Here is a 12842-nt window from a genome sequence, read left to right on the forward strand (position 1 = left end):
GGTCCCGGAGCACGTAAGGACTGTGGAGTCTGCGTCTTTGCGACCGGCAGAGGCAGTCATGGAGGCCGGTGCCTCCGCCGAGCCCGACACCATCGAAGTGCTGCCCCAGCACAAGTTCGACACCGGGTCCCTAGAGGCCTATCTAAACCAGCATTTGTCCGGCTTTGGGGCCGAGCCCGAGGCCCAACTGACCGTTGCCCAGTACAGGTATCGACGCCGGCCTTCTCCTCCAGCAGAAACACATCTGTACATTGTGCTTTTCTTTCTTTGGCCTGTGGTGGGTTCGCGGTTTCCCCCGTCTCCGCTTTTCCTGCACCGACTCACTCCGCAGGTGGGAGCTGCCGTCGGCCGTCCCCTGCATTTCATCCTGCGTATTTCCCATTCGAGGACAGTAATGGAAGCACCACACTATTCAGGATTCCAGCTATGAGAAGGAATCTTTGTTCACGGATTTAGTTCTGTACCTGGAAGATACACGGAGGCAGTTAAGGTTGGGAGCTTGGTGGAATACAAAGAGCTCTCCTCAGCTTCAGTGACCGTTACTTTTTTTTTTTTTTTTTTTTTGAGAAGCAGGTGCAATTCCGTTGTAATTGGCAATACTCTTGGAGGTTGAGTTAATGGCACCAGCTGGCGGGTCTGAATTCTAATCCTAGATCTTCCACTTAGCAAATTACAGCGGCATTTTGGGATTTAGTTCTTTTTGAAGTGAGGGAATGGAACTGGATGATAGTCCTGAGAATACTGTTCTCCACCGTGAATCTGGCTCTGGTCTGGCTTAACAGGGAGCCTGCTTGGGACTTTATGTCTCCTCTCTCTGACCCTCCTGCTCTCCCTCTTCCCCCACCCCCACACACTTGCAGGAGTACTCTCCCTCTCAAAATAAATACTAAGGGGGAAAAAAACAGAATGGGAGAATCCAAGCAAATAGTCTGGAGAGGGGTTTAATAAGTATTTTAAAGATGCGTTGAAGAGGGTGGTTATGTAACTGACCATCGAATTTAAACGAGTTAAGGAAGGATGTTAAAAGAGTATGATCGATGAATGGTAGAGCCTAGGATTGAAAGATTGTTGGAATCAAGGTACTGACAAGCATGAGTGAGTGAAAAGATAATGGTCAGAGATAGAAATGCTTTACAGGGAGGATGCATTATGCGGTGCTTGAGTTGATGTGTAAGGTGTGTCCCCTAGAGTGAAAAGGAAAATATTACTAGAGTAGAAAGAATTCAAGGTGGGACGCCTGGGTAGCTTAGTCGGTTGAGTGTCCGACTTTGGCTTAGGTCATGATCACACAGTTGGCGGGTTCGAGCCCCCCGCAGGGCTCTGTGCTGACAGCTAGCTCAGAGCCTGGAGCCTGTTTCAGATTTTGTATCTCCTTTCTTTGACCCTCTCCTGCTCATGCTGTCTCTCAGAAATAAATAAAACATTAAAAAAAATTTTTTTAAATTCAAGGACCTAATAGACCTGAGTATTAGAATGAACATCTGAGTGGATTTTGAAATTAATGAAGATAGGAGTAGTGTATATAAGAGCAGTAGTGAATCAATAGGCAATGAGGGGGAGTGATCTAAGAGTAGTTGATTACAACAAGAAAGGGTAGAGTGTACTAGTCTCATGAGATTCAAAGCTGGATTGAAGGGCTAGGCAGGAGGGAGGGCAAAGAGTTTGCAAGTGGCAATGAGTATCAAGAAGGACATAGATTCCATCTCCAGGCCCACATGACGACTGATATGGGGGGGGGGGGGGAATCTACCATGTTAGAGGCCTGCAAAGGAAACAGAGTCCTCCTGAGACATTCAAGCTTTAGTTACAGCAAGAAGGTGTAGAAGGGTCGATTCAGAGAAGAGAGTGAAGCTGTATGTGATTGTGCTGAAGGACACTGAGTTCCAGGGGTACACAGAGGAAAGATAATCAGGAGTTGGGGGAGGGGAGGGAGGAGAAGACAAAACAGGGCCTGTTCAGAGCCTTATGGGAATTAGAATGTAGTAGGTAAGTGGTGATATGGGAATTTGGGACTTTTGTTGATGACCTAAACAAGGATAAAGAGCACGAGGGGCATCTGCCTAGCACAGTCAGGAGAGCATGTGACTTGATCTCATGATGGTGAGTTAAAGCCCCACATTGGCCATAGAGCTTACTTAAAAGCTAAAAACATAATGAGACCAATCCTAGGGGTTTCATGACAGTAGTGATGAGTGTTGGGAAATAGGAAAGGGGAGGTGTTTGGGACTAGAGAGGGGCAGTCTTAAACTAAGTGCTCTGGATTCCATCACTCTCCCACCAACAAAAGATGCTAACTTAAAAATAACTTGGTTCAGGGTGCGTGGGTGGCTCGGTTAAGTGTCAGACTCTTGATTTCAGCTTGTCATGCTCTCACTGTCGTGAGATCAAGCCCTTTGTCGTTTTCCATGCTGGGCATGGATCCTGCTTAAGATTCTCTTTCTCCCTCTCCCTCGGCTTGCCTCTCTCTAAAAGAAAAAAAAAATAGCTTTGTTCTGTAAAATGAATAGCACTTTCCATTTATTATATGAATAAAATGAACCTGTATTCTCTTCACCTGTGTGTATTCAAGTATTCAAAATGTCCAGTAATATATTAAATAGGTCAAATATGATTTTTAAAAACTGTCACCGTAGTTTCTACAAATTAGGATCCTTTAGACTTTATAACTCTGTGGAATGTGTTTTGTTGTATGTTGGTCAACTTGTTCTATTTCTGCTGTCATGGTTCCAGAACAGGCATCTTCTGTTCGACTTCATTTTTGATTCTGCTTGGATGTGTCTCATCTTCCACCATGGCCTTACTGTTGAAATCATAGGATCAGAGCATGTCTTTAGGGGATATTTTGCCTCTCTGCTTCTCATCTCTAGCTTTGTACTTTTAAGCCTCTTGTTCTGTGTACTCAATGTTTTCCACATTCAAACACCATGACAGTGGCCTTTTAATCTTTAATTTCCTTGATCTCTTATCTAGAGCATATACATTTAAGATGCTGTTAGCATTAACATCAAAAGTTACTTCAAGGGTGCCTGGGTGGCTTAGTCGATTTGAACGTCTGACTACAGCTCAGGTCATGATCTCACAGTTCGTGTACATCGAGCCCTGTGCTGACAGCTCAGAGCCTAGAGCCTGATTCAGAGTGTGTGTCTCCCTCTCTCCCTGCCCCTCTCCCTCTCATGCTCTGTCTCTTTCAAAAACAAACATTTAAAAGAATTAATTTTAAAAAAAAGTTACTACAGTTGTACAAGTCTAAAGTGCAGGAGGAATGTCTCTTAGTTCAAACTTTCAATTGTCAGAGTAGATAGAGAAGGTCCAAGTCCATTTGGCATAAACTTTGGGATCGCACTCAGAATAGTCATTGCGCCACCAGTGGTTTCAAAACCAAAGGAGATGGAATAATATCAAAGAGCAGTGAATCCTTAATATTTTCAGATTTATCCCAGGACAAGGGACAAGATGGCTGCCTACATAGCTGTAAACATAAGTAACACCCTTGTCAGGATTGAGGCTTTTTTCAAATGTCTTGCTTTTGAAAAAAATTCCTACAGTTATTTCTCAGTTTCTGAAGCTTAGAGATGCAGCTGAAACCACTCCCTAGGATGACCTTATTGGCCTGAGACTTATCTAGCAAGATATGAAGAAAAGGTTAAAAAACCTTTTTCTCCTTCTCTATGGACAAATTAAGTTAACTTTCTAGCTTTGTTACTCTGGTAACTCCTTAAAGGTGGCATGTCGCTGTGTTTCGAGGCAACATTACTTCTGGTAAAAATAATATAATTGATAAACTGTAGATAAACTGGAGGGCCTGGAAATGAACTTTAAGTATCTGGTGGGATACTTTGGGCTTCCATAGGTGTAGCAAGTTCTCAAAACTGCTCATGTCCCTTGCTGGGAAGCTGGGAGTTGTGTCTGGAGGATTGTTACTAGAGACAGTAGCTCCTAAGCCAGGGTGGCACCTGTGTGGTCCCATTTCTTAGAACCTGAGCCGTCGCCAGAGGGACACAGGGGTCACAGAGGAGACCCTAGAATGCTGCATGGATTACCATGATGCCCCTGCTATAGAAACTCCTCTGATATTGCCTTGCTGCAATACTGTGTTTCCTGACTTTGTATGCTGCTGCTGCTGCTTCTTTTTTAGTTTATTTATTTATTTTGAGGGGGAAGGATAGGCAGAGAGAGAGAGAGAGAGAGAGAGAATCCCAAGCAAGCTTTATGCTGTCAGCATTGAGCCGTTATGCAGGGCCCACTCTCAAAACCATATGATCATGACCTGAGCCAAAATTGAGAGTCAGCCACTTAACCAACTGAGCCACTCAGGTGCCCCTGACTTTGTGTGTTTCCAAGTGAACCAATGTAGAGCTTAGTCAATTAGGTTTTTATGAGACTGATTGTCTAAAAGTCTTCTTCAACCAAGTAAATTTCCCTAACTGCATATGTAAATACGAAGATTCCGTCTTTGTTAACTAAGATTTGGCAAATCAAGAGTTCCTTTTCTTTGGCTACAGCAACACATTTCTTTCAGCACCAAACGTTCCAGTCCTGAACAATAGTTATGGCTCTTGGCTTATTGATGATTCTTATCATATGGGTACCATCAGTGGTTTCTGGATTATATGGCAACCTGATGTTTAGAGTGGTTAAATTTAGTCATTACTATGTGCACAGTGTTGGTGATGATCTTCCCAAGGTGGGCTTCTACATTTTGGGGGTGTCTTTTTAGGAACCACGATAGATATGTACGTAGAGAAAAAGATTTTAGTTTGGTGAGATTTTTTTTTAACATAAATATATATTTTTTAAATTTATTTTTCTGTTGAAGTATAGTGACACTGGGACTTTTTGAGATAAAATTTATTATAGAACATTTAAAATTTGAACTATTTTAAAATAACAATTTAGTGGGTTTAGGTATATTCACAATGTTGTGTCATCAGCACCTCTATTTCCAGAACATTTCCATCAACCCAGAAAGAAACTCCTACCTACCAATTCTCCCCTCCTCCCATCCCTTAGTAGCCACTAATCCACTTTCTGTCACTATGGATTTACACATTCTGGACATTTCAAAGCGGAATCATATAATACATGGCCTTTTGTAACTGACTTTTTTTCACTTAGCATCATGTTTTCAAAGTCCATCCTTGTTTGTAGCACGTATCAGAACTTCATTCCTTCTATGGTTAACAGTCCATTACTTTGTTTATCCATCAATCTATTAGTGGACATTTGGGTTGTTTCCATTTTTCAGCTGTTGTGAATAGTGCTAGTATGAACATCCATGTACAAGTTTTTATACAAACGTGTTTTCAGTTATTTTAGATGTATACCTAGGAGTGGAATGGCTGGGTCATATGGTAACTCTGCCTTCAATGAGAAGCTTTTTGTTTTTTCTTTATACTTCACCTGGGTGATTTACCGTCTTGAAAGGCTAGGACTTCATATATGATTGCATCATCAAAAAATGCATCCATTCAGACTTTTGGCATTAAAAAAAAAATGTAAGTTTCGTTGCAACATGACTCTTTGTAGCATCACAAATAAATTATCCCATGTCATGATAGTCAACAGAGCTTGAGGTGGTCCTTTTATTTAAAAAAAATTTTTTTTAAATGTTTATTTTTGAGAGAGCATGAGCAGGGAAGGGCAAACAGAGGGAGACACAGAATCCAAAGCAGGCTCCAGACTCCATGCTGACAGCACAGAACCCAATGGGGGGGCCCAAATCCACAAACCTTGAGGTCATGACCTGATCGAACTGACTGAGCCACCCAGGCACACTGAGATGGTCCCGTTGACTGCTGGCAGTGATCTCCATTTTTCCGTGTTAAAAGGCATCCACACAGGATTAGTTGGTGCCAAGATCAGCGTTCTTAGATATGATACCTGGGGAGGATGGATCTGACTTGTGGAAGAAAGATGTAGACAGCAGAGCTGCTACTACATTCAATCTGGAGTACTTTCGTCCTTTGCAGATGGAAGCTAAAAGCCTAGGGAGAAACTTCAAACTTTTTTTTTTTTTTTTTACTTTTTCCTGTTACCTATTACCTCAGAGAATTATTCTTCTCATTATTTAGTTAAGGCCTCTCTTTCATGCTGTTGGAGTCTTCAGAAGTTGGGTAATTCTAAACTACCCATATTGTAAATGAAGGTGTAAATTGAATAGTTTTGGTATCTGGAGCATAGTTTTAATCCATTTGAGAATTTTTGCTCATCTTGCAAGGAAAGCCAGTGCCTTGGTATCTGTGAGTTATTTGGGGCCCTGTTGTACTTCCCTGGCCCAGATGTTTACCCTAGTCCAGACTTCTTGCTTACCAGAATTCCCATTGTGGAGAGCTATACTTAGGTGCTAGCCTTGGTGAAGCATCTGTGAGTTATATCTCCAACAGCAGATGAGGGGACATTAACCCACCTATTCTAGCATCCTGTAATTAATTTTCTGACTGATTACATACAATCTCTTTTCCCAGCCTTCATTTACTTAGATCTAGGCATTGTTCTAGGTGTACCACTGATAAAATTCATGAATTGTAGGCAGGGAGTGAGATCCTCCCTTCTACCTATGTGTTATAGATTCTCCAGCTGCCACTATGTTATCATCCACATTATATCATCCAAAAGCTAATGTTTTGAGCTGCTGGTAGCACCCCTGTTGATTTCCCAGCACTGAACTTGATTATTTTCATTTTGTGCTTCTTTTGATATTTTGGTAGGATTGGGGGAAGGAAAATATATCTTTGTAATTGATCTTTTCTCTACTTTTATCTAGATCAGGACACTCTAATCCAACCTTTTATCTCCGGAAGGGCTTTCAAGCATATGTACTCAGAAAAAAACCACCTGGGTCACTTCTTCCTAAAGCACATAAGGTATGGTGTACAAATGCAGTAATCCTTGAGAGCGAGAGAGAGAGTGGGGGATGGGCAGAGAGAGGGGAAGAGAGAGAATCCCAAGCAGGTTCCTTGTTGATGGCACAGAACCCAACTCAAGGCTCAAACTGATGAAATGTGAGATCATGACCTGAGCCCAAATCAAGAGTCAGACATTCAATTGCCACCCAGGCACCACCCCCCATTTTTTTTTTAATTTTAGGGAGAGAGCATGAGCTGGGAAGAGGAGCAGGGGCAGGTGAAGGGGAGGGGGGAAAGAGAGAGAGAGAGCACGTGAGCACATGAGAGAGAGAGGATCCCAAGCAGGCTCCACGCTCAGTGTGGAGTCCAACACAGGGCTTGATCCCATGACCCTGGGATCATGACCTGAGCCGAAATCAAGAGTTGAACACTCAACCAACTGAGCCACCCAGGTGCCCCTACAAATTTTGCAAGAATTCTTTGTTGACAAATAAATGCTTTTTATGCACAAACCATTTTACATTGCTTCTATTTTTTATTTTTCTAATGTTTATTTTTGAGAAAGAGAGAGAGACAGAGAGCGAGAGAACGTGCACTCACAAGCAGGGGAAGGGCAGAGAGAGAGAGAGGGAAAGAGAGAATCCAAGCAGGGTCCAAGCTGTCAGCACAGAGCCCAATGAGGGGCTCAAACTCATGAACTGTGAGATAGTGACCCGAGGCGAAGTCTGACATTTAACCCACCAAGTCACCCACGTGCTCCTAAATTGCTTTAAAAGTCATCTCATGTTATTAAATAATAGATAATATATTTTGTTTCTCTGATAAAAATTTCACTTGAATTGTATCCCAGGAGAAATGCCTGGGTGACTCAGTTGGTTAAGCATCAGACTTCGGCTCAGGTCATGATCCCAGCACCAGGGTGATTACAAACACTTCTGTCACAACCTTTGGCTCTGCTGGCCTCTCTCATCTTTGTCACAGGTGCAGTCATGTCCCTACTCTAGTTAATCTTTATCAATAATGCTTTATTCCTGCTGTTGAAGTGAGCTGCATGGTTTCTCCTTCTCAGCAGTCATCAGTCACCACTGAGTCTGGGGCACATGAGTCAGCATCACAGCTCTGCTGTGAGCCATGTCCTGAGGTCCTAGATGATAGGCCCATATATCTGTCCGGGTTAAGGAGACCCTTCTGTCATATTCGGATTCCTGTTTCAGTGTTAGCTTGCATCTCATTGCATCTTTTCCCCATGGTTATCTTGAACTCCATGACAGCCTTGGATACCAGGAAGGATTCCCATCCCCTGCTTTAGAAACAAGTACTTCCTTTGATCTCCAGAAAAGCTAGTGCTTTTCCCTTTTTCCATTCTACCAGCACTCACTGGCCTCCCCCAGTGCCCTGTAGCTGACTGTGCCCAGAGCCTTAGAATTGGGACTTGTCTGAGCCCTCTAGGGAGACATGAGAAAAAGCGAGTGAGAACGTGCCACAGTGAGCAGGGAAGTGCTGAGAACAGAGATGTTTTTATGATGATCTGGGAAATATAGTGGTCAAGAACTGTTGCCTTCTTGGGGCACCTGGGTGACTCAGTTGGTTAAGCGTCCGACTTCGGCTCAGGTCATGATCTCACGGTTTGTGGGTTCGAGCCCCGCATTGGGCTCTGTGCTGACAGCTAGCTCAGAGCCTGGAGCCTGTCTTCAGATTCTGTAGCTCCCTCTCTCTGACCCTCCCCTGCTCATGCTGTCTCTCTCTGACTCTCAAAAATAAATAAAAAACATTAAAAAATATATTGAAAAAATAAAAAAGAACTGTTGCCTTCATATGAGCAGAGCCAGGATTAAGCCTCATTCATGTGCTGTCCTTTAGCCTAATTTATTATTATTATTATTATTTATTTTAGTGCTGACCTAATTTATAATTGTTATAATTGCTCTACAACTACCTTTAAGGAAAATATTAGCCCCCAGGTCATTTGTTGATGATGTTTTAAAGTTGATTTCTGGGGGCACCTGGGTGGCTCAGTCAGTTAGGCATCTGACTTCGGCTCAGGTCATGATCTTGCAGTTTGTGAGTTTGAGCCCCGCATCATGCTCTATGCTGACAGCTAGCTCAGAGCCTGGAGCCTGCTTCACATTCTGTGTCTCACTCTCTGCCCCTCCCCAACTCATGCACGCGTGCTCTCTCTTTCTCTCTCTCAAAAATAAATATTTTAAAAAATTTTAAATAAAATTGATTTCTAGCATTAATGTAAGCTCACAAATAGTTATTAAATTTCTGTGCTTCTGGGGTGCCTGGCTGGCTCAGTTGTAAGAGCACATGACTCTCAATCTTGGGCTCATGAGTTCAAGCCCCATACTGGATGTCAAGATTACTAAAAAAAAAAAAAAAGTAAAGAAAATTAAAAACCTTAATTTCTGTGTTTCTGATTTTTAATAATACATCATCCTATTTAGATCGATAGAGAATTTAAAGTGCAGAAAGCTTTGTTTTCAATTGGATTCCCCGTTCCCAAGCCTTTATTGTACTGCAGTGATGCTTCTGTCATTGGAACAGAATTTTACGTGATGGAACATGTGCAGGTAAACTAACACTTAATCTTTATTGTTGCTTTTATTTTTTAATCATGAAATTAGATGTTAATAAACGATAGTTTATTAACATTTTAGGTAATTTGCTTTGTAAGGGCTTAAACTTTCATTTGAATTTGAGCACAGGCAATGTTGGAGGGATGAAATAGACTAGGAACAAATTTAGTAGTGATTGTTGGCTTATTCTCAAATTTGCCTCTAGGTGGCAATAAAGAGCTATAGTACTAGCAATAACCAAATCCTTCAGATGGTAGAGGGAAAAATACTACTTACTCTAAATAGAAAATCAATCCCTTAAGAACAATAGTAAGTTCAAAGTGTTAAAAAATTTTTTTTTGTAAACTGTAACTTGAGAGTATTTTTTGTCCTTTAAGTTGATTTTGGAATATATTTGTATTTTTTCTTTAGCATATATATATTCTATAAAACATACTTCCCAAGTGAATGTTTTTCTAGCATATTCTAGAAAGAATTGTTTTTTTCAGAAACTGTTACCCTGATTTTTTGTGTGTATAGGCAATGGGAGATTATGACGCTGCAAATAATTGGAATGAAAAAACGTATTTTGTTTTAAATTATATTGTAATTGTTCTTTTAGGGTCGACTCTTTCGTGATTTCACAGTTCCTGGAGTTAGCCCAGCAGAACGCTCAGCCATATATGTGGCCGTGATAGAAACCATGGCTCAGTTACATTCCTTGAATGTACAGTCGTTGCAGCTGGAAGGCTATGGTAGAGGTGCTGGGTACTGCAAAAGACAGGTAATGCGCCCACATAAAGAGCTTCTTTTCTCAAGTTCTTGGAAATAATATGCGTGACTAGTCAAAATAAAAACTTTCCTGAAACAGGTATAACTTTTTTATTTTTTAATTTTTTTTTACAAATAATTTATTGTCAAATTAGTTTCCACATAACACTCAGTGCTCATCCCCACAAGTGTCCTCCTCCATGCCCATCCCTCCTCCCCCCTACATCCATCAGTCCTCAGTTTTTGTCAGCATTCAAGAGTCTCTCATGGTTTGCCTCTCTCCCTTTCCCCCACCATTTCAACCCTTCTTCTCCCCCTTGATCCTCCGTAAAGTTCCTCCTAATCCTCCTATACGTGCAAACATATGATATTTGTCCTTCTCTGCCTGACTTATTTCGCTCAGCATAACACCCTCAAGGTCCATCCATGTTGCTACACATGGCCAGATTTCATTGTTTCTCATTGCCATGTAGTATTCCATGGTATAGATAAACCACATCTTCTTGATCCATTCATCTGTTGATGGACACTTAGGCTCTTTCCATGTTTTGGCTATTGTGGAGAGTGCTGCTATGAACATTGGGGTACATGTGCTCCTATGCCTCAGCATTTCTGTATCCCTTGGGTAAATTCCTAGCAGTGCTATTGCTGGGTCATAGGGGAGTTCTATTGTTAGTTTCCTGAGGAACCTCCACACTGTTTTCCAGAGGGGCTGTACCAGTTTACATTCCCACCAACAGTGTAGGAGGGTGCCCGTGAAACAGGTATAACTTTTAATGTCAGCCTTTATATTGGTTTGTTGTTAGCAGAAAATAGTCTTATATTTTTAGATCAGGTTTGTTCAGCCTAAGCTTCTGTAACTAACAACATGTACATGAATGCAAATTTAAACCTTTTCAGCCTCTTCACTTAATTTATCAATATATTTTCTATACAGTTTTCCTTTTTAAGTTTTATTAAGCACAACTGTGTGTTTAATACTTCCTGAGTACTGTGTTAGGTATCAAGAAAATAGGGATAAGTTCTTCCCCTAAAGGAACATTTTTTGAGAGACCTATACATAAATCTTATTTATGTGAAACTTGAAAATAGAATAAAGGAGTATATAATTTAGTAGTAAATTGGTACTTATCCTGAGAGCTCTTCCATTCAGAGAGTGCGTATCAGTGTGCCCTTACTTAGGTGGAGAGAGCTTTGTGGGAAAGGTCTGTCTTGCACAGTGTATTTAAGTAAAGAGAAAATCTAGAATGATAAGGAAGAGATGGTGAGCATTTCAAACCAAAGGGACAGCAAGACAGGAAATATAGGGTTATTTCCCTATGTATGTATGTATATATGTATGTATGTATGTCTTTGGGGTGTGGGGCTGAGGGAAGAGAGAAGGGAACTAAGATTGAGACAGTACTCATTCTATGCCAGGTCCCATGGTAGGTGTGTTGCTGACCTACTCTTTTAAAATCTTCGTAATAACCCTAAGACATAGGTATTATTACCCACATTTTGTAGATGAGAAATCTGAGGCTAATGCATATCAAATAATACATGAATAAGTGGCTTAGGCATAATTTATACTCAGGTCTGTATAATTCCAAAGATGAAGGTCTTTACTGCACTAAGTTGACTGGACATACCTTGGGCAAAGGGGAGAGAACTATGAACTGATAAATAATATGGACTTAATTGATGGAGGACTTTGAGAATAGTTTGATTTGTTTGCATTTGATTCTAAGAACAATAAAAAGTCTTTGCACTCCTAATACCTGAAATATATTTAGAAGATTCTGTGGATAATAAAAGCATTAAAATGAAAAGTGAATATCGCCCTTCTTCCTCCAGCCCCCATATTTCCTTTTTCAGAAATTACTTGTTTCTTGTGACCCTTCCAGAAATCTGCTATGCCTTTTTATTTGTGAATATATGTGTTTGTGTACATTCTTTTATTCTTCCACAAAATAGTTGCAGAATTGATGCTAGAACCCACATTTCTTGATTCCTATGCCAGTATTTTTTTTTCCTGATAAAAATCTAAATTAGTAAAAGGGAACCAGATGGAAGAGAGATTTAAATGTTTTAGGCTCACGTGAATGTCACTTACAGGTATTTGTCTTGAACATTTAGGAATAAAACCAAATTTGATATGATTGAATTTTGCTTAAATTTAGAACCTAACCTCTACGTTCAGCTTTATGATTTTTCTTATTTATATATCTCGAGGTATCAACCTGGACAGAGCAGTATAAAGCTGCAGCTCATCAGGACATCCTCGCCATGAACCAGCTATCTGAGTGGCTAATGAAAAACTTGCCAGATAATGACAACGAAGAAAATTTGGTACATGGAGATTACAAACTAGATAACATAATTTTCCACCCTAAAGAGGTATTTAAGTCATATTTTATAATAAATTAAGTAGGTCTTAGCGTTTTTGACTTGGCACACATGTACTAACTAGATGCTCCCCTCAGGGCTCTGAAGGAGCCCAACCCAACCTCACTCTTCCTCTTTGGGACTGTCTTCACCACTCAAAACTTTCAGGAAGGAGTCCTACAGATTTTCTGGCATAGGTAGCTGCCTATTTTTAAGGCCAAGTCCAATCCTTAGGGTATCTGATTACTGCTTAAACAGGATTTGGAACTTACATGCATCTCACTGTTTTCTTCAGAGCAGT

At 40.9% G+C, this 12842-nt stretch overlaps 1 protein-coding gene across 5 annotated transcripts in view; it reads left to right on the plus strand.

The window, feature by feature from the left end:
* The window catches only part of ACAD11 (acyl-CoA dehydrogenase family member 11), a 95595-nt gene that overhangs the window by 4121 nt on the left and 78632 nt on the right, over positions 1 to 12842 (plus strand). For 2 of the 5 annotated variants that reach the window (XM_039243887.1, XM_039243891.1), the window contains exons 1-5: positions 8 to 207; positions 6764 to 6863; positions 9293 to 9418; positions 10026 to 10187; positions 12389 to 12553. In XM_039243887.1, coding sequence (XP_039099818.1) covers positions 59 to 207; positions 6764 to 6863; positions 9293 to 9418; positions 10026 to 10187; positions 12389 to 12553 — 702 coding nt within the window. In that variant the 5' untranslated portion in view covers positions 8 to 58. Of the gene's footprint in view, positions 1 to 7; positions 208 to 6763; positions 6864 to 9292; positions 9419 to 10025; positions 10188 to 12388; positions 12554 to 12842 lie in introns of those variants that run through there. The other 3 variants (XM_039243889.1, XM_039243890.1, XM_039243892.1) reach the window with 3 other exon arrangements.

Source organism: Hyaena hyaena, unplaced genomic scaffold (assembly GCF_003009895.1).
Source record: "Hyaena hyaena isolate Hyena2069 unplaced genomic scaffold, ASM300989v1 scaffold_234, whole genome shotgun sequence".
Taxonomy (NCBI): domain Eukaryota; kingdom Metazoa; phylum Chordata; class Mammalia; order Carnivora; family Hyaenidae; genus Hyaena; species Hyaena hyaena.